Raw genomic sequence first — 21,136 nt, forward strand, 5'->3', positions numbered from 1 at the left:
CACTAAATGACCACTCTAGTGTAAATATCAATAATATGGAAATAAGTCTTGACCAATGACATGTGAAACCCAGAGGAATTGCTTGCCAGCTCTGGAGGGGACAGGAAAGAGGAGAAGGAGACAATATGAATCATGTAACCATGGGGAAATATTCTAAATCAATAAATTTTAGTCTTGCCTAAAAAATAAATTAAAAAAAGTTGATACCAAGGCAGAAAGAGTTTAAAACTAACTAAATAAAGGCAATGACTGCCTTAAAACAAAATGGAAATAATACCTGCCTCATGCAGCATAGCTTTGTAAAGTGTGAATAAGATTCAGAATTAGAAGAGACCATGTTGATCTCTCCAACCCTCTCATTTTACAGATGAGGAAGCCAAGGAACATAAATGGGATAGCATTTCCCCAGTATCACAAAGGAAAAGAGGATTTAAACTCGGGTCCTTTGATAAAATGACATTTTTTAAATACAATATTTTTTCTAAAGATTTTATTTCCCAATTACATGTAATAACAATTTTCAACATATATTTTCCAAAATTATAAGATCCAAATTGTCTCCTTCCCTTTCCTCTCCCCCCTCGGAGACGGTAAGCAATTCAATCTGAGTTTGTATATTATGATGCATAACATACTTCCGTATTGGTCATTGTTATCAGAGAACACACATAAAACCAAAACCCCAAAATAAAACCATAAAGAAATGAACACAGAAGATAGTTTGCTTTGATCTGCATTCCAACTCCACCAGTTCTTTCCCTGGAGTTGGGTTGCATTCTTATGACAAAGTCCTTCAGAATTATCCTAGATCTTCGCCTTGAAAGTAGCTGGTCTTTCACCAAAACGACTTCTAAGTGTGGTTTCAATAGACCAGCGTGGGAGTGCCCCTCAAGTTAGAGAGCACCATTTCCCACCCAAGTTCTTGGCGACGTGAACTCAGTTGTGTCTCCTTCCCACTTGGTAAAACCAAGCCTGAAGAGTCTCAGATCCCTGCCTTGTTCTTAAAGATGCCGCCTGCTAGGGAATGTGGGGTGTTTGTCTCCCCACATTCTGGGTTGTCGGATACCCACTGACGTGCACTAAAAGATGTCTTGATGTTTATCAGGGTGACGTGTGGGGGGAAAGAAGCAGGTCAGTTAAGGGGAGGACAATCCATGGACCAGTACAGCCCCCGAGGAAAAGACATGGATTGCTTGACTGCATCACCAGAGAGCCTGGAGGAACCAGAACCCAAGTTACCAAACTCCTTGACAGCGCAGCAAAGGACCCGTGAACTGAACGAAAGGCTGCGTGGATGGTCAGGAAATGTTTCAGCCTGCTAGGAGATGGTTAGCTGAAGCAAGAGGTTTGGTTATTGATTAAGCAGAAACACAACAGGTTGGGGTTGTGAAGAGAGATGGCTGGAGCTACGAAGCACCAACAATGGCCAGTGTTTGAGGTTGGGGCCATGGGAGGAGGTGGCAGGATCCCCCCATGGCTGTGTCTGGCCCTTCTGCTCCATACCCACATGACTACAGGAAATAAGTGGCCAGCCTTTGTTTCTGAGAATCGTGGAAGAAGATAAAAAGGAAATAACCCACTGTCGCCAAGAGACACATCTTTCAAGGCAGCCCAACCATGTGGTTAATACAGAAACAATAAACTGGGAAGGAGGAGGTAGGAGAAATAGACCTGAAAAGCTTTTTCTGTTGTCCACAGCTAGTTCAGGGATTTGGGGTGAATGCTAGGTGGAACCATGTAGAAAGGATGCTGAGCCTGGAATTGGGAGGACAAATTCAAATTCAGTCTCAGACGCTTTCTAACTATGTAACCCTGGGCAAGGCACTTGATCTCTTTGCCTCAGTTTCTTCATCTGTAAAATGGGAGTAATAATAACGTCTACCTTCCAGGGATGTCTTCAGAATAAAATGAGGTAATATTTGTAAAATCCTATATAAGTGCTAGCAATTTGCCAGACTCGGGTCTTCTCAACAACTACTCGGCTGGAATATAAAATGACCATTAAATAGTTTTCATATGTTCTGCCCCTATTCATGAGGCGATAGTCCCATCTAGAAAATTCTTCATATCCCCTTATTGCTTTTAGCAATCTAGAATTTTCCTAAAATTCCTCCAGGTTCTGACAATAGTTGCAAAGCAGAAGGCTTCCCATTTCAGAATGGAGAATTCAAGCCACACTCACTTATAATGATAATTTTATTATTACAGCTCTATCTTGCTTTAAAGTTTGCAAAGCACTTCACACATTACCTCATTTGATCCTCACAACAACCCTGTCAGGTAAGTGGGATTATTCCCATTTTATGGAGGAAACCGAGACAGAGAGATGAAGTGACTTGCCCAAGGTCACAGCTAAAGAATATTTGAAACGAGATTCAAACTCAGACTCAAATGTCCTGACTCCAAATCTCACGCTCAATCCTCCGTACCATCTGGCTGCTTTGGCACTAGCTAAAGTATATCTGAAAGCACTTCCTGCTTCTCTGGCTGAGCTGCCCATCTGGGGAGCCCCAGGGGCAATTCCTTTGGTGTTCCCAGGTTGTCCTCACATGGGCTCCCCAAATGATCACTAGCCGAGGTCTAAGACTTGGTCACATCGCCAATAAACAGTGAAGGACCTTCTGACCCATAGCTGAATGTTCTTGCCATTTCTTGGCCCTTTCCTATAAAACTAAACATTCTCCTAGGATCTGAGTCTTCTATCCTGAGGAGGGACTTCCCTCCCAGATAAGGAGACGAGTCCAGATCAGCCAGTGTTGGGGGAGAGCCCGTGCCCTCTCTTTATTGATGTTCTAGGATAAGCTTGAAAGCCACATATTCCTAGGCTTTCGGAAACAACATGGAAGTTGTTGGCTTGGTAGTACGTGGAGAGAACTTCAGTGGTCATTGGCCACTTTTTAATCCAGCCAGTTCTCCAATCCCAAAGGCTATCTTCACTCCTGGGCTTACAGCATCACTTCCTTCCCCCAATCTGCTGGTTTGAACTTTTTCAGTTTCTTTCCCACTTCTGTTTAGAAGCAGGTGAGAAGCCAAAGGATGGGTCATACAGACCATCAGCTCCAGGCGCATTGAGAATTAACTGAGTCGGTGACAGTTTTGTCTACAAGTCTCCAGTCTCCCCCAAGGGTCACATATTCCAAATTGTCTGCCTCGAGCTTGTCCAACTTGTTCCCAGGCAGCTCAGGCACAGTAGAATAAGTAAGACCTCTTTAGAGGACAAAGTCACCCAAACTTTATCTAACTGTGGGAACCATCCTAGCTGCTTGTCAAGAGATCTCTCTGTCTAAATAAGGAGGAGGCAAACATGGGGTCTTCCTAAAGGGGATCGGGGAACCCGAGATAGGAAAGGATACAACTTCTTCTCTAAGTTGTACAGTTGGAAAGTTGGCTGAGGAAGTTACAGGGTTTTCCCAGTTCCTTTCTCTGGGCCTTAGCTTTCTCCTCTGAAAATAGATGGTGGAAGTAAGTAGGTCTGAAAATACCTCCTAGCTCTGTGACTCTGACCTCAGAGAGCAGCCAGCATCTGGGCTGCCTAATCCTGCCTTTAGACTTTGTCCTAATAACTTGGCACTGCAAATACCTGGGAAACCTGAAGATGATTATAATTCCTTCTTTTCCCTTTTTAGTCTCCACATGTTGGTGTCCTCTCCTCTCCTCTCCTTGTCTCCCCTTCCTCATTCTTCTCTTCCAAAAATGATGGAAGGACCCAAAGGACTACACTTCCATGGTATGGCCTTTGGAGATGCAACACAAAATTGGCATCTGCTTTTCTGCTGCTACAGCCACCAGGCTATTTCTGACTTTGAACCCAACTCTAAATGACTGGTTGCCAAGGAGAAAAAAAGAGTCTTGTTGGGGAAATGCTGATTCATTCATTCACTGAAGTATTTAAACACCTGCCATGGGCACAGCACTTTCCCCTTGAAAAACTTTATTGCTGATTAGACCAGGATGTGGCTTTATCGCAGCTTCAGGGCAGTCAATGGGCAGCTCCAAATAAAGTCATGAGCCTTTACTTTGCTATACTTTGTGGGCTGTGTTCCTAGTCATAGTCAAGGATGTCCTCACATCTGCATTCTGCCTCCCCCCACAGAACTGACCATCCCTTCAGGGAACGAGCAATTCTAAATCAGAGGAAGCAGAGAGAACTCCCCAAAGTCCAACATTCATTGTGAATGGACTTTCTAATAACTGGGCAGAAAAAAAGAATAAAATCAGGTATTAACTAATTCTGAGTAGACAGTAACCCCTTCAGGATTTCTAGCCTTTCCATCCATAGTATGTGTGACCCTGGGCAAGTCCTTTAACCCTCACTGCCTAGCCCTTACTGTTCTGCCTTGGAACCAATAACACAGTAATGTTTTTTTTTAAATTCCAGCTATGCCCTGAGTCCTTGGTCATGAAGGTCCCTGAGCCTTGGCACCAGACCAGGGACCTGCTCAGAGCAAGTCTTGGCCATTGGGTCTTTGGTTAATGGTACCAAACCAGCCTTTCTGGGTTTCTCCCAGTTCCTCCCTCCTCCCCAGCTCAAAGCTCAAAGGTGTATTTTTATGCTACTGAGGCAGTCATCAATATTCTCTACCCTCTGTTTCTCATCCTTGTCAGACTCTTGGACAATTTTCCAGGAAGAGAAATGGCAGGGAAAAGTCTGAAATTGGAGACCAGAACAGAGTGAAGGAAAAGACTCTTGTCCATGATCTTCCTTTTGACTTCCCCTCTCCATCAGGCTCAAGACTTAGAGGAGGTGGGATACAGGCCAGAATTACTGACTGCCCAGAGAGCCCGTTTCCATTGGAGGGGACTCCAGCTTTCTCGGATACTGGGGCAATAACTGATCCAAACAAAGGGCTTGCCCTGTACGCCAGCCTGAAACAGCTGCCGTGTTCAGAACAGAACTTTCTAGGCAGAATGAGGAAGGGTGGGACTTACTAAACACAGGATGTTTGCGTTTGCCCTGTGGTTCTCTCTACTCGCTGGCTAAAGAGCTAGGACAGCCTCAAGATCAGTCATAGAACACGACACAGACGTGTCTTTACTGCTACTTCTAGGAAAAGTGCTGTTTTTGCTGATGCTTGAGCGTTTTCCTATCACTTCCCCACTGATAGATAGATAAATGCCCTCTGATTTGTGAGATCCGTGATGATGGGAAAAGATGGTGGCCAGAATAGACAGGTTGGGGAGAATGGGATGAATTGGAGTGACCCAATTAGGGACCACCATCACTTTGAATCTAAGACCAAGATCCTACAGCCTAGTGTAGGGTCCATCCTCACTAGCAGGAAGCAGTGGAGGGATGCAAGGGAGAAGCTAACCAGAGGGATGGTGACCGCCCGTGTCAATGGTTCCTTTCCATGCTGGCATGATTCTTCTGTATGAGACCAGAACTGATTAATGGAGGAGCCAGCTTTTCCCACCAAGCAGCAGAGACAGGGGCACAATGATAGGGAGTTGTCTCCATGGACCTCACTTGGTATATGACCGCTTCCAGCTAAACATCTCCTCGAGCCGAGGGGAGGTGGGAGCCACCTCTCGCTTTTGTAGAGTGAATCGGCGCCGGCGGCCTGCCAAGAATGAGGAGCGGTGGCGAGACAGACCCTTCACCCTCTCTTCTGAACGAAAGAATTCAGTCAGAGCCTGGAAATATTCCAGGGTAGCTTCGTGGCTCCAGGCTGGGGAAGAATCTTCCCGGAGAAAGCCACAGTGGCCCCCATAGCGGCTGAGCAGAAGAAAGAAGTAGGGGTTGTTCTGGAAGAGTTTGGTGGGCAAGGTTTGGCCTGGAGGACCCCGCACTGGGTCATCAGCACTGCAAATGCACAGCACGGGCACGGCAGCTTCATCGACATCCCGGAGGGGATCATTGTCATCCCAGTAAGTGTCCCAGCTGATGGGGAGGTTCTTGGTCCCACAAAAAAGAGCCTCCTCAAATTCACGCAGGGAACGGCTCATGAAGAGTTTATCTGTGTCCACTATATCTTCTAGGGCTGTAGCATATCTGTCACCAAAAGACAAAGATGGTAAGTAAAGGCAGAGAGGTGATAAAGAAAAAGAACATCATAGTGAATTTTTTGGGATACCATCCATCCCTCCAAGCTTGGGGTTTTTTCCTCTTTCTTGGGATATTTATTTTTATTATTATAAATGTTTTTATTTTAATAAATTTCCATATAAGTTTTCCTAAGTTATATGATCGAAATTGTCTTCCTTCCATCTTCCCTCCCCACTCCCAGAGCTGGCAAGCAATTCAATCTGGGTTAAACATGTATTATCACTCAATACCTGTTTCCATATTCATTTCTGTAAGCAAAAAATCTTACAAAACCAAAACCCCAAACATACCCAAATAAACAAGTGATAAATCATATGCTTCCATCTGCATTGACTCCAACAGTTCATTCCCTGAAGGTGGAGAGCATTCTTTGTCCTCAGTCCCTCAGAATCGTCCTGGATCATTGTATTGCTGAGAGTAGCCAAGTCTTTCCCAGTTGCTCATCCCACAACATTGCTGTTACTGTGTACAACGTTCTCCTGGTTCTGCTTATTTCACTCTGCATCAGTTCATGAAGGTCTCTCCAGCTCTTTCTGAGATCATCTTGCTCATCATTCCTTATAGCACAATAAGTATCCCATCACCGTCATCTACCACAATTTGTTCAGCCATTCCTCAATGGGGGACATCCCTTTAGTTTCCAATTCTTTGCCACCACAAAAGCAACACTATACATATTTTTGTACAAGCAAGTCCTTTCCCATTTTTTAAAATCTCTTTGGGATACAGACCTACTAGTGGTATTACTGGATCAAAGGGTATGCGTTCTTTTATAGCCCTTTGGCCATAAATGCGATATTATTCTAGAACAGGAGTTCTTAACCTAGAGTCCATAGACTCCCAAGCAGAATAGTATTAAGGGACTCTGTAAACTTAAATGGGAAAAACTACAGCCTTATGTTCACTATAATTGGTTTTCTTTCTAATTCTATGTATTTTCTGCTTTTGAAAACATGATTATAAGGTGTCCAAAGGCTTTATCAGTTTGCCCAAGGAAACTGAGACACCAAAGGGGATGACAATCCTTACTTAAAAATGTTTCCCGATCACCCAGAGCCACGTCAAATAACAAGTGATGGAAAAGCCATTTCAGTTTGGTCCAGCTTGGTGTAGGAGAGAAATCTCAAATGTGTACATATTGTTTCCCCCCAAAACAATGTATCCTCGTTCTTTGGTGGTAAGTACTGTTTCATTTTTCTCTTTATATTATCCTTGTGTAACACCAGCACTTGTTGACTGCTATAGCCTGGAAATGAAGGGCATTGGGGGTCTATCTAGTCCTTTCCCTCATTGTATGGCCTTGGGTAAGTCACTCCATTTCTCTTATTTCCTTCTTTACAAAATGAGATTGTACTGAATGATCTTTAAGAACTCTACCAGCTCAGACATCCTAGAAAATGATGAACTTTTTTTGGAGTCTTAAAAAATATCCTAGTTGGTTTTCTATTTTGTTCTCCAGCTCATTTCACAGATGAGGAAACTGAGGCAAACAGGGTGAAATGATTGCCCAGGGTTACATAGCCAATGTATGTGTCACAACTTGAACCCAGGTTGGCCTGTCTCCAAGGCTGTTTGACTCAGATAGATAGATAGATAGATAGATAGATAGATAGATAGATAGATAGATAGATAGACAGATGGATAGACAGATAGATAGATGGATAGATAGATGGGTGGGTAGACAGAGATAAATGGATAGAGATAGTTAGATAGAAGAATGGATAGACGGATGGATAGAGACAAATAGATGGATACATAGAGATAGAAGGATGGATGGATAGACAGAGACAGAGAGATAGATAGAAAGATGGATATATAGATGGATAAATAGACAAAGATAGATAGGATGGATAGATAGATGAATAGACAGACAAATAGATGGATAGATAGATGGATGAATAGACAGATAGGTAGACAGAGAGACAGACAGATAGATGGATAGATGGAGGGATAGACAGAGACAGAAAGATGGATAGATGGATGGATAGAGACAAATAGATGGATACATAGACAGATAGAAGGATGGATGGATAGACAGAGACAGAGAGATAGATAGAAAGATGGATAGATAGATGGATGGATAGAGACAAATAGATGGATACATAGACAGAGATAGAAGGATGGATGGATAGACAGAGACAGAGAGATAGAAAGATGGATAGATAGATGGATGGATAGACAGAGATAGGGTGAATAGATAGAAAGATGAATAGACAGACAGATAGATGGATAGATAGATGGATGAATAGACAGATAGGTAGACAGAGAGACAGACAGATAGGTAGATAGATGGATAGATGGAGGGATAGACAGACAGAGACAGATAGAAAGATGGATAGATGGATGGATAGACAGATAGGTAGACAGAGAGACAGACAGACAGACAGATAGATGGATGGATGGATAGACAGAGACAGAGAGATAGAAAGATGGATAGAAAGAGACAAACAGATGGATAGATAGATGGATGAATAGACAGGTAGACAGAGAGACAGACAGCTAGATTGATGGATGGATGGATGGATGGATGGATGGATGGATGGATGGATGGATGGAGAGATAGAAAGATGGATAGATAGATGGATGACTAGACAGATAGGTAGACAGACAAACAGACACAGGTAAATAGATAGATGGATAGATAGGTGGATGGATGGATAGATGATAGATTTTTTTATTGTTCAGTCATGTCCAACTCTTCATGACCCCATTTGAAGGTTTCTTGGTAAAGATAATGGAGTGGTTTGTCATTTCCGTCTTCAGCTCACTTTATAGCTAAGGAAACTGAGGCAAATAGGGATAAGCAACTTGCCCAGGGCCACACGGCTAGTAAGAATCTGAATAGATGCCTTTTTGGGGGTAGCAGATCCATTTTCCTCATGATATTTTGCTTAGACTAATGCTACATGTGGCTTGCCTGTCTGGACCACACATGGGCAGAATAGCTAGGGAGGGAAGCCGAGGCAGATAGAAGATCCACGGCAGGGAGTCCAGGGAGTGGATCTGAAAAAGGCCTTGGGAGATCGGCTTTCATTTGTCTCCTAACTGGTCTGACTCTGTCAGTGAGTGGCAGGGCCAATATCACGGCTCCTAGTCAGATTTAACGAGTCAGAGAGCCCCCAGGGACTGCCCAACTTCCTCAGGCCCAAGCTCACTGACCACCAGGAACGTCCCCTGCCTCTGAATTCTCTTGAGCCCATTGCCTGTCTCAGGATCAGGAGTGGTTGAGTCATGGTGGTGGAGGGGGAAGCACAAGGTGGTCTCTGTTACCAGGTATTTGGACCTGGAAAACCATGGCAACCAAGAAGGAATGTGGACACCTGGGCTCCTCCACTGGATGTTCTGTTACCATGGCAGCTCCGCTGAGTACAAGGTTTGTTCTTCCCAGTACTGGGGGGAGGGAGATGATGACGAGGATGAAAGTGGGGGAAAGGAGGCAGCAATAGGAGGTTCTGGGTGCCTCCTCATCACTCTACTGACAACTGAAGCCTGGGTTATCTGCTGTGGAAAGCGTCCCTCCTCCCCATCCCCCAAGGTTCTAGCATGGTACCCTTCTCTGTTGAGAAGCAGCCCCACGTCTATTCCCCTTCAGAGTTCAAAAGACTCAGAGGAATCAAAGAATTGGAACCCAAAAGCGACCGTAGAAACCATCTAGTCCAACCTTCTCATTTCCCATGGTAGAATTCTTAGGTGGTTCAATGGCTTATGTGCTAGACCTGGAGTCAGAAAGACCAGAGTTCAAATCCAGCCTCAGACACTTACTAGCAGTGTGACCTTGGGTAAGTCACTTAATTCCTAACTGCACAAAACGGAGGGAGGAAACAGCAAACCACTCCAGTATCTTTGCTAAGAAAACCCTATTCAAGGGGTCCTAAAGAGCCAGACAGAACTGAACAACCATCACCACAAAAGGATGCTTCGGTTAGAGAGAAGTGACTTACTCAAAGTCACACACACAGTGGGTCAGCTTAAGGAGGGACCCCCTGGCCCATCCTTTGTGGATGACAGCTGCCTCACCTTTTATGGGCCGTAGGTCCTGCCTTCCTCAAAGGCCAAGCTCAGGCCTCTTTGGATCCTGGGTCACAGTTCCTTCCAGGATCCCTTTTTGGATCTACCCAGCTTTGGACCAAGAGGTTGTGTCCCAGCTGCCAACACTGGCCTCTTCCCTCCCCGGTGGCTGCCCAGGAGGCTGAGACCCCTGGATGAAGCAGAGGAGAGCCGGCCCAAGCAGCTGTGCCCACTGAAGACGCCCCTAAAATGAGCGTAAGAGAGCTTTGCCCAACCTTTCCCTGAGGCTTGGCCACCGAAGGCGGCTCCTCGGGGCTGCTCTGCCCGGTACCCACCTGCTCAGGGTGATTTTCTGGTGCAGCAAGAAGGCCCTTTCGTAGAGCCAGGGCAGCCCAGCCTCAAACCACTCGCGGCACCGGAGCACTGGCGAAATACAAGCGGCCCCAGTGGCGTAGCTCGAGGAGCCACACTCGCCCAGGTAGGACAGCAGCAGGGCGGAACCCGAGCCCTCACTGACCAGGAACAGGGGTGCAGCCGGCTGTCGGAAGCGGATGTAGGTCACGGCCTCCTTGAGATCCGAGGGGTCCCCGAAAGTCTGCAGCTGGGTGTTGAGCAGCGGGCAGCCCTGGTGGCCCCTCCGGTGGAAGATGACCGGGTAGTAGCCCTTCTCCAGGGCCAAGAGGCAAAGCTGCACCACGTTGCGGGTGAGGCAGCCCCAGGAATTGGGGATGACCAGCAGGACCGGCGGGGAGCTGTAGAGGCCGGGCACTCCCTGGGGGCTGGGGACCCAAGGCCCCACCACCCAGTCCAGGGCCACCAGCCCGTTGTCTGCCAGCTGCAGGTTCTCCCGTGCCAGCTGGAGGCCCGGGCCTGGCGGCAGCATGAACTGGTACAAGGTCTGCAGATGCGGCCCTGAGAACCACGACGTGGGGGCAGGCTCACTCAGGGCCACCGACTTGCGGAAGGTGCGCAGGACGCAGTGTGCCAGGGCTGAGCGCTTACAGATGAGCCGGCAGCCCCCGGGCACCAGTTCCTGGCCCTTACTGAAGCCGTCCCAGCTGGCTGGCTTCTCTTCCTCCTCCTCCTTCTCTTCTTCCTCCTCCTCCTCCTCCTCCTCCTCCTCCTCCTCCTCCTCCTCCTCCTCCTCCTCCTCCTCCTCTTCCTCGAGCTCTTCCTCATCCTCGTCCTCCTCCGCCTCTTGTCCAGCGGCCTCCTCCCGGCTGTGCCCCGGAGCCTCTCTGGCTCTGCTCGGGAACAGCCCCAGCCATCGGGCCAGGAGGCAGATCAGGCTGAGGGCAGCCAGGGCGAGGCCCGGGCCCCAGGCGGTCATGGCCCGGCAGATCGGGGCCGACTGGAGACCTTGTCTGGGGTCCGAAGCGGGCTGGAGCACAGAGCGAGCGCAGCGGACGGCAGTGCGGCCGTGCGCTCCCTCGGAGAACTCCTCTGTGCCGGGTGCAGCTGGCAGCTGAGGCCGAGAGTACCCCCACCGCGGGGGGGGTGGGGGGGGCGGAGCTCCCTATTGGCCTGGCCTCTGGAGCAGCAGCCAGTTCGGGCTCAGCTGCCCGCCCCCTCCGCAACCCAACCGCCACCGTTCCTTTGTACCGTGATTGCCGCCGAAGGGGCGCCGGGAGCCCGGAGCTGGGCGGGGCAGTCTCCCTGCCCGCCGGCCGGAAGGGGCCGTGGGCAGGAAGGTGGTGCCAACTAGGCGGTGCTAGGCGGGGGCTCGGGCGTGCAGCCCTGCGCGTGCCTGTGCCTTTGGGGATCCCAGACAGACCCCCGGGGAGCTTCTGCCCGAGATCCTTCTCGTTGTCCCACCGGGCCGGGCCGTGAGGGAGAGGAGAGGGGCGATGGAAAAGTTCGAAGGCTGCGGCCGCGGGGCCCTGCTCTCCTCCCACTCCAAGGGAAAAGCGCAGAACCGCTGGGCGGCGGGGCGGCGGGCAGTGGGCGGTGGGGCGGTGACTGGCTTGCGACTCGGCGCTGTCCCGCTGTCTGAGCTATTGCAAGCTGTTAGACACTTCTTCCAACCTTCCCCGCCGGCCGTCCTCTCCAACCCCACACTCTGACTTTAGTGTCTCTGGCCACTCTGTACAGGGCCGGTGGGAGCTGGAGGGCTTAGAGAGGGAAGGAGGGTACTACTTTACCGGAGCGGAGAGGGAGCATGGGACTGGGGGTTTGGGGAGGTGGAATGGGAGAAAGAGGGAGGTAAATGAAGGCCAAATGCTGTCAAAGGAGGGACTGGGGACTAGTGGGGGTAACAAGCCCTCCCCTACGGTTCTTAGAGACCCCGACTTCACAAAGAAAGCTTTCCCCAGACTTCCGGGGGAGAGGATTCCCAATGGAGATCCTGACATCAGAAAAAGCCCGGAAGACAGGCGCCTCTAGATGAAGAGGAGATCCCTGAGAGATCCCCGTCAGACCCTTGTGGAGAGAACCCCTGCCCTCATTGAGCGCCCCCAGAGTCCTCTGCGATCTAGACCTCGGGAAGAGAATCCCCACCGCCCACAGATCTGGACAGAGGATTCCAGACAGTAACCTTGGGGTTCCCGGTAGGGTAGAGAAAAGGTCGCTGAGCAGCAGCTCTCCCAGAATGAGGACGGATAATTACTAACCAAGGCGGGGGAGAGGGGGGACCAAGCCTTTTGTGTTGGGCGAAGGGAGAAGTCTGAGCTTGGAAAGAATTATGGAGCCTGCCCAGGGAGGTTTGGGGGTTGCACCTAGCAACCCAACCACCGTGTCTCCTTCCTTAATCTCCAGTGAGTGGTGTTGGCAGAAATGGGGACGGGGGGAAAGGGCAGCGGAGGGAGGCTAGACGCGCCTGCAAGCTTGCCTATTGAGGGGCAAAGCCTGCTGGCTTCTGCCATATCACCATGGACAAAGTCCAGCTCCATCCCTGCAAACATCCCATGTCCACAGTAATTGTGCAAAGTGTGTGGGGAGAGTGAGTGGTAGACAGACACTGAGGGTTGGGCAGCCTGGTAGGAAAAGGGGATTGGAGGGAAATGGGAGTCACTTTGGCCTCTATTCCCACTGGGTAGATAAGAAAGGTCAGCTGGGGCCAGGGAGTTTGAAAGAGGGTGGCTCCTCCAGGCACAATTTCTAACAGGATTAGCCTTTGTCAAAAACCCAGTGATTGGTTCCTTTATTCCCTTCATCTTTCCCCTCCGCACCTCTCCCCTCACACACTTTGACTCCGTTTCGCAATAGGAGTGGGGGAACTGGAGAGCTGGGGTTTAGGGATTGGATCTTGAATTTTGGGGGCGTGGGGGGGGGAGGACCTTGGAATCCGGAGAACAGAGTTTCAGTGCTGAAATCCGGGACCTCAGCTTCAGGAGGTCGGAATTGCAATACTAAGAATTATTTAATAGTTTAAGTTTTAATAGTTTTAACAGATGACCTGGATAGCCAAGCCCAGCATCTCATGATCTCTTTTGGACCTCAGGACAAAGCAGTGAGATAAGTAAATAACAGCCTTTCTGAATATGTCATTCTTTGATAACAATAGCTAACATTTTCATGACCCTTTAAGGTTTTTAAGCCACTTAAAAAAGGATTACCCAATTTTATCCCCATAACAGCCTACTGAGAAGAAAAGTGCTATTTTACAGATTAGGAAACCGGCAGAGAATAGTTAAGTGACTTGCCAAAGGTCACCCAGCTAGTTAATGGCTGAGGCCACTGGTAGATTTGAACTCAGGTGTTCCTGACTCCAAGTCCAACCCTAAAATCGCTGCATTACCCGGAGACCTCTTTTTTAATGATTTCATTCGATCGCAATTATAACTCTAAGGTATGCCATAATAATGATGCTGATTTATATAGCTTCGTATGGCATACAAGGAGCTTCACTTGGATGATGTTTCACCACAGGCCGGGGTTAGGTACCACTGGTATTATTTCTACCCATTTTTACACAAGGGAAAACTGAGGCTCAGAGATGGGGCGTGGTTGCTCGGGCTCCCGGGCATCCCTATATTGCCTGCCTCCCTAGAGGGCGCCTGGAGATCCGGGCTTAGTTAAAAGAGGATGCTCAAAGTCTTTTCCTGTGTCTACCGGCTCGGTTCTCGGTCGCCAGAACGGAAACTCCTGGAGGGCAATTCTCCACCCCGCTGGCATCTTCTATTCCTTCTGTCCTAGTAGCGACCGCGCGTGCGTAAATCAACACCCCGCCCAATTCTACCCCACAGCCTCGGCGCAAGCGCGGCTTCTTTCACTCTTCCCCCGCAAATCCTCCCGGCTCCGCTAGTTTTTTACGTGACCCCACCGAGCTGGCGTCACAGCGAGCCGTCCGCCGGATATTTTGTTGCAACTGTCTGCTCCTCCCCCTTACTCTCACGCGCACGCTCATCTCTTCCTTGCCCTTCTCCCTCTCCACGCGAGGTCCTGCCCAGGGCGCGCACGGAGGGGGAGGAGCCACGAAGGGCGTGATCTAGAGCCCAGACCGGGTTGGGGGCGGAGACAAAAGCGGGGACTCTCAGAGAGCCGTCTTCGTGGACGGCGCAGGCCGAGGGCGGAGCTGGGCATCCTTGAGGCGCGCAGGAGGCGGGGTCAGCGCGGAAGGCGGGGTGAGGCGAAGAGCTAGGCAGAGAATGTTCATTACTCTGGTGGGACACGCGTCCTAGGGGCGAGGCTCGAAGGCGGGGCGGGCCCAACGCTTGGGGGCGGGGCCGAAGTCCCGGCCCGCTGGGCCGGCTCCCCACCGAGAGAGTCCCGGGCTTGGGCGGGGATGGCGGCTCCCCATGGTTTGCCGCCGTCCCGCGGGCTGCCGCCGCCTCCTCTACTGCTGCTGCTGTTGCTACTGCCGGCGCTGCTCTGCCGGGCTGCGCGCGGCCCCCAGGCGGTAAGTTGGCCCCCAAATCCAAGATCTCCAAGCCCCCGACCTTAGCACGGAGGCTGGCGGGTAGACCCAGGAGCGAAGCCAACCTTTGTCTTGTGGACGCCGCCAGCCCAGAGCAGAGCAGGGAAACTGATCCGGGGGCAGAGACGGGCCGGACGTCTCAAGAAGACGTGGATGAACGCCTGGAGGGCGGAGTATTAGGGCGGGGGTGGGGGGCATAGAATTCCCCCCAAGACTGACCGCCTTGGTTCTCTGCTTCTGGGGTTTGCAGGTCCCGACTGAGCTGGCCCAAGTCAGGGCCCGATGCCCTGGGGAACTTTGGCCTCTGCCCCAAGAGGTAGGACCTTGCATCGGTGTGCAAATGGGACCCAAGCTGAGCCTACCCACACACCCATCCTCTGGGCTTGTGGACCGAGGACCACTTTGGGGAAAAGCCTAGAGACCCGAGAGGCGCCTGCCCCTTCCACCCCCACATCTCAGGTCCAGATCCCCAGATCTGCAGCGACAGCCCCTTCTGCCTCTTCTGGGAACCCCAGATGTCCCCACTGCCCTTCAGCTCTCCAAGGATCTCCCGGTTTGGTCCCTCTCCCTCTTCCCATATACATACTGCATCGGACAAGCATTTCTGTGGCCAAGGCACCTAGTGATATACAAAATGAATGACTTCAGCCTTAAAGAGCTTCCCTTCTACCCTCAGCCTGGTCCTTCTTTCCTGGAATGCCTTTCTCTTCCCTCCCCTCTGCTGACTTCTCCCCCCAAACACCCCATGGGTGCTCTTGAGTCACCCAGACTTCCTCCTTTCTCTACCCACAGGTGTCTCCACGAGTCACCCAGACTTGGATGGGCCCAGGGCAGGTAGGGGCTGTGCCCACCACCTATAGCGTGGTGGTGATGGGGAAGGCTGATGCTGCCTCTTTTCATCTTGTATCACTAACTCCATTACCCATAACTCGGGGGTTTGGACCCTTTACTCCAGCCAAGCTAATCTATTTGCCATCAGCCCCCACCCTATGCCCCGACACCCAAAACGACATGTGGGCGGTGAGGGACATGAATGGTGAGTGACAGACTGGCCTGGACGGTGGGATGTTGTGAGAGCATTAAGGGGACAGCTAGGGGGCTCAGTGGTTAAGAGAACCAGGTCTAGAGCCAGGAGGTCCTGGCTTCAAATCTAGCCTCAGACACTTCCCAGCGGGGTGACCCTGGGCAAGTCACTTAACCCCCATTGCCTAACCCTTACCACTCTTCTGCCTTGGAGCCAACACAGAGTATTAATTCTAAAACAGAAAGGAAGGGCGTAAAAGAAAAAAACAACCCTTCTGCATTCCTGTGGATGGATGTCAATGTGGCACACTCAGACTTGACCCCTTGGAATCCTTTTGGACCCAGCCTTCCTCCTTATCCTCTAGGTTCAGTTTCTTAACCTTTTCCGGTGTTTCCTTTCTAATCCTTCCTTGCCATGTGCATCACCCCCAGAGGAGAGTCCGGGCACTAAACCCCTGGTCCTTGCCCCCTGCCCGGCCACTCTCCCCTTCCTGCTGCCTTGAGGAATCTTCTCACCACAAAGCCTTTCTGAGCTCTACTGCTTGCGGCATCCTGAGGCTTGACCCTGCCTCCCCCTCCAGGCTTCTATGAAGTTCCCACAAACCCTCAGCCTAGCCAGCCCAGACTCAGTTTCACCCAGCTCTCCTTCGCCCTGGTTTCGGATCCCTCCTTCCTTTTACCCCAATCCTATCTATCCCTCCATGAAGGAAGGAAGGAAAAAGTCATTTATTCGGGAGCCTCTAGGATGTGCAAAGCACTCTCTTGGGCCTGAGGGGTAGAAATAGAAAACAGATCCTGCCCTTGCTTTGAAGGAGGCAGCTCACGCTCCCCGAGAGGCCACAGCCAAGAGGCTTCGGTGGACACTGGGCATCCCGAGAGCGAGGCCTGCTGCATGGCGGGGCTCCCTCCACCCTGCGCTGCTCTGTTTGAACCCTGGCGGCGCACCAGAATTCCTCATCCCTTCCGCCTCCTCTCTGAGCCCTCCTGAGGCAGGGACCGCGGCGAATGCGGCCGTTTTATGTGATACAGGCCTGGGCCTGTGTAAGTTGCTCAGTGAATGTATAGGCAACACCATGGTTTGGGCGACCTCATGTCCTGCTGAGCTTTATTTAAATGTTCCTGGGCATCTCTCTCTTTTTCACTTTGGTTTTATTCTTTTTTTATTTTTATTTATTTTTAAGTATTTTCCCAGGTTACAGGGTTCATGTTCTCTCCCTCCTCTTTTCCCTCCCCCCTTCCCGTAGCTGACAAGCAGTTCCACTGGGTTATACCCGCACTATCACCTATTTCCTTATTATTCATACCTTCAGTTTTAGAATCAATACTGGCTCATGGGGGATTAAATGACTTGCTCAGGGTCACACAGCAAGTGTTCTGAGGCTTCATTTGAACCCAGGACCTCCCATCTCCCGGCCTGCCCTCCATTCACTAAGCTACCCAGCCGCCCCCAAGAGTTGATAGAAAATAGCAGATAGTCTGGGCTCTCCTGCCAGTCTTCATTTGCACATCTTTGGCTGGTCCATTGTGGCTGCTCTGGCCTCTCCTGGTCTGGGGGGCCTCCTAATGAGCCTCTCTGCCTCCCCTGCCCTTTCAGTCTGTCCTTCCTGGCGCCAGATTCCCCATGTGCACACCGGCTGGAGCCCCTGGCCTCACCCGCTCCCCAAGGGGATGCCTCCCTGCCTCTGGGGTTTTCTCCAGCCTCCTGGCCTCACCCGCTCCCCAAGGGGATGCCTCCCTGCCTCTGGGGTTTTCTCCGGCCTCCCGGCCTCCATCCCTGTGGACCTCCGGCCTTTCCTGCTTCCTTGCCTTTACACTCGCCTCCCTCTTTTCCCCACTCGAGGGCTGGGCCTCCCGCAGCTTCCGGGCTTGCTGTCTGCCCTCTCTGGGCTCTCCCTGCTGGACTCCGGCCTCCCTCCCCTGGGGAGGTGCTGACCAGGGCTGCTGGAATGAAAAAAGGACGGAGGGCCCTTGGGGAGCGGCAGGCCCACCGAGCAGCTTTATCTGAAGCGAACAGCAAGGCCGCAGGGTAAAGGAGCGGCCCGAGCTTGGTGGGGGAGAGAAGAAGGGAAGAGGAGCCAGAGAAGGCGCGAGGGCCCGGGCAGGGGCCAGTCTGAGAAAGTGGGAGAAGCACCGCCCTCCCCCATTCGGAGAAGGGGGCGCTGGCCGGCCGGGGGCTGGAGCCTGAGCCCGAGCCCTTCCCACCAGGGCAGCAGCATCGCCTTCCTCTACCACCCCTGCGCTCACCCCCGCCTCAAGCTCCAGCTCGCCCTTCTGGCCCGCGCCTGTGTGTCCCGGCCCATCCTGACCCCTCACCTGGGCCTCACTCGGCAGCGGGTAAGGCGGGATTGGGGGAGGGGCGACGAGTGGGCGGAGACCCCTGGGGTGCCGGGAAGGCGGGGCTTGGACTGCCCCGCCCACACCTGTCCACGGACGCTTCTTGCAGCCCCTCGTACTGGTGGCTTGGGGGGCATCCCTTGAGATGGCCAGGGTAGAGCCAGCCTGGGCGGCCCACTGGCTGAAGAGGAGGCGGAAGAAGAGGAGAGGGGTAAAAAGGAGAGCCCGGCCCACCCCTTCCAGGCCCCCGGGGCCCCCCCGAGGCAGTGATCGCCTGTGTCCCCGGGGGAGCGTGCAGGTGAGGGGACCCGCTAGGTGGTGGGACCTTTGCAAGGCGCCGCCCTCTGGCCCCAGGGAAGGAGGGACGGCTGACTGCTCCTCCCGGCTCTCCCACAGGCCCTGGCTACAGCCTTTGCCCTCCGGAGTTGGCGCCCCCCTGGGGAAGGGATTAAGTCCAGGGGTTCAGAGTACACCCGCGGGGCCAAGAGAAGGCGACTTCGAGCTGCCCTCGGCTCCCTGGCCACGGCGCCGGCCACCAGGGCCCCTCCTCACTCCCATGGGATCGGTAAGCCCGTCCCAGACTCCCCGGGGGAGGCCGGTGCTCCCCCCATGGGGCCCATTGCTCCGTCCGGGGCCCCGGCTCTGAGGGGGCAGCCCGGCTGGAGAGATGGGGGGACCAATGACTCCCGCCCCGGGCATGGAAGCCCGGGGGGTTGTACCTGCCCGGGCCAGCCCTCCGCAGCGCCCTGGGCGGCTCCTTCCCGGCCAGCCCGGGCTCCCACTCCCCGCACCGACGAAGCGGCGTGGGCAGCCACGGCCTTGACTTTCCTGCTGGTGCTTCTCACGCTGGCCACGCTCTGCACCCGGCTGCATCGGAACTGCCGTCGGGGAGAGAGCATCTACTGGGGGCCGCCGACGGACAGCCAGGACACGGTGGCAGGTGAGGCCCCCCACCCGTGCCTCCCCCTGCTCCTCCGTCCCGGGGCCGCCCCCTCCTGCTCCCCGCCCCAGTGCCCTGCTTCTCTGACCCCGCCTCCCCCGGCAGCGGTGCTGAAGCGGAGGCTGCTGGCCGCTGGGCCCCGAAGACCCAGGCGCTCCCGCCGGCGACCCCTCCTCCCGGCCGTCCCAGCCCCGGCCCGAGGCGGCCTGGGCCCCGACGGCGGGGGCGGCAGCAGCGACAGCTCTTCGACCTGAGGAGGGCGGGCTGAGTCGGGGCGGCCCAGAGCCTGGCTCCTCCCGGCCCGGCCCGGCCCGGCCAGGCCAGCAGGCTCTGGGCGGCCCTGCCACGTGGACGGCGCCCCGCTGGGAGCCCCTGCTGGCCTGTGGGGACGGTGCAAGCCCCACCCTGGGTGTGCCCCAGGCCTCGATTTCTAATTAAATTATTTTCCTAGATTCCCGCGGCTTCCGCGTCTTCCTCCGGCCCACCCCCGGCGCTCTTGGGGTTAAACTGGCTCTTGGCAGGGTGTATCTCTTTGGGACTCGGCTGTCACTTAGTGGATCGTCAGGGCGGACAAGAGCTGCCCCGGCACCCAGTCACGCCACCGGACACTGAGGCCGCGGTGGGGCTTGAACCCCATCCCCTGCCCCCGGGGCTGGTGGCTGCTCTCGTCTGGGGCCGGGAGGGCACACTCGGATTCGGGGCGTTTCTTGCTACTTTCTCAGAATTTGAGTTGAACTTTGCTTCGGTGGACGTGGGCGGAATAGCGCCGCCTGCCCGCACATGCCACCTTAGGGCCAAGCCGGCCCTTTGATTCTGGCGCCGTTATTTCGAGCTTGTTCGTAGGGCCCGGCTGGCATTTACCTGGTGCGGGACGCACGCTTTGTTTAACCGTCCCAGCACTCCGGGAAGCAGGCGCTCTTGCAGAGGAGGGGTTTGAGGCAGGCAGGAGGATGGGAAGTGACCTGTCCAGGGTCACCGAGCTCCCAAGCTACGGAGGCTGCCTTTGAGCTCCATTCTCCCTGAATCCCGCCCCAGCTCACTCCCCCGGGGCCTCCGAGCTGCCTCCAGGTCCCGTGGATCCCTCTCCTGCCCAGAGAACCAAATCTTGTAGCAGAGAGAGGGGGAAAGTTTTATAAGCAAAACTAGCCAGCGCTAACACCAGGGGAGCCGCGTATGCCCCCCCCCCCGCCCCCACCTCTGTAGAGAAGCTTCCTTTGGATCTTCTGCCCACTCCAATGACCCGGATGTCATGGCTCCCTTCTCGGTGGTGGTTCTCTCCATTTAGAATCCAGTTTAAATCTGCTCCTGCCTCAGCCCTTAGGGGGTCCACCAAGAATTCTTCCCAAAGGACCACCATTTCTTGTAAGTGCAGCTAGAGGGCTCTCCTGCTTACTGAGGACTTAACAGTGGCCAGGACCCAGGGAAGACTCAGCTCTCAAGGCGGGACTCGACCAAGGTCTCCTGGCCTCTGAAGAGGCTCTCCATAGTTTTATGTTTCCTGGAGAGCTTTAAAGTTTGCAAAGGGCTTAGAATATTTTCTTTGCACTTCACAACCCTCATTACTGAGGATTATCTCCATTTTACAGAGGAGGAAACTGAGAAGAAAGAAATCATTTGCCTTTGACTCCCAGTCCAATTCTCTCTAGTCATTGGCCATCCATGTGACACCGCCAACAGAGACAAACAGGGTTAAATGACTTGCCCAGGGCCACACAGCTAGGAAGTGTCCGAGGCTGGATTTGAACTCGGTGCTCCAGACCTGGGGCTCAAGCCACTGTACTCCTTAGCCTTAGTTTATTCAATCTCTCCTCCCACGGCAGGATCTCAAGACCCTTCGCCATCCTGGGTGCCCTCCATCTTACCAAATGTGCCCCAAACGAAAGCCAGCATCTGAGGCAGTTACCCCGTGCTGCCCAAGGTGGCATCGGTG

The 21,136-nt window shown here is 52.8% G+C and overlaps 2 protein-coding genes across 5 annotated transcripts; one reads left to right on the forward strand and one right to left on the reverse strand.

Annotated features, from left to right (window-relative positions):
• Positions 1-2,753: 2,753 nt before the first annotated feature.
• On the reverse strand, positions 2,754-12,109 carry ABHD15 (abhydrolase domain containing 15). The gene is made up of 2 exons (XM_056819571.1): positions 10,390-12,109; positions 2,754-5,992 (listed from the first exon to the last, which is right to left on the reverse strand). Exons 1-2 carry the CDS (start codon positions 11,382-11,384, stop codon positions 5,464-5,466), a joined length of 1,524 nt encoding a protein of 507 aa, XP_056675549.1. The 5' UTR covers positions 11,385-12,109; the 3' UTR covers positions 2,754-5,463.
• On the forward strand, positions 9,405-19,658 carry TP53I13 (tumor protein p53 inducible protein 13). Of its 4 annotated transcripts, XM_056819574.1 has the most exons (8): positions 9,405-9,825; positions 13,435-14,891; positions 15,160-15,225; positions 15,702-15,743; positions 18,138-18,266; positions 18,376-18,564; positions 18,663-19,206; positions 19,312-19,658. In XM_056819574.1, exons 2-8 carry the CDS (start codon positions 14,778-14,780, stop codon positions 19,458-19,460), a joined length of 1,233 nt encoding a protein of 410 aa, XP_056675552.1. In that variant the 5' UTR covers positions 9,405-9,825; positions 13,435-14,777; the 3' UTR covers positions 19,461-19,658. The 4 variants fall into 4 exon arrangements, with proteins under 4 accessions (XP_056675552.1, XP_056675550.1, XP_056675553.1 ...); XM_056819572.1 differs by lacking the exon at positions 9,405-9,825 and having other exon boundaries at positions 12,131-14,891; XM_056819575.1 differs by lacking the exons at positions 9,405-9,825; positions 15,702-15,743 and having other exon boundaries at positions 12,131-14,891.
• Positions 19,659-21,136: the final 1,478 nt, after the last annotated feature.

Source organism: Monodelphis domestica, chromosome 2 (assembly GCF_027887165.1).
Source record: "Monodelphis domestica isolate mMonDom1 chromosome 2, mMonDom1.pri, whole genome shotgun sequence".
In the NCBI taxonomy this organism is placed as follows: Eukaryota; Metazoa; Chordata; class Mammalia; order Didelphimorphia; family Didelphidae; genus Monodelphis; species Monodelphis domestica.

Coding starts and splice junctions, on each gene's coding strand:
- TP53I13 (XM_056819574.1), top strand. CDS start 14,778: ATGGCGGCTCCCCATGGTTTGCCGCCGTCCCGCGGGCTGCCGCCGCCT. Junction 14,892..15,159: donor CTGCGCGCGGCCCCCAGGCG/GTAAGTTGGCCC, acceptor TGGGGTTTGCAG/GTCCCGACTGAGCTGGCCCA. Junction 18,267..18,375: donor TGGGCCTCACTCGGCAGCGG/GTAAGGCGGGAT, acceptor CGCTTCTTGCAG/CCCCTCGTACTGGTGGCTTG.
- ABHD15 (XM_056819571.1), bottom strand. CDS start 11,384: ATGACCGCCTGGGGCCCGGGCCTCGCCCTGGCTGCCCTCAGCCTGATC. Junction 5,993..10,389: donor CAGAAAATCACCCTGAGCAG/GTGGGTACCGGG, acceptor TTTTGGTGACAG/ATATGCTACAGCCCTAGAAG.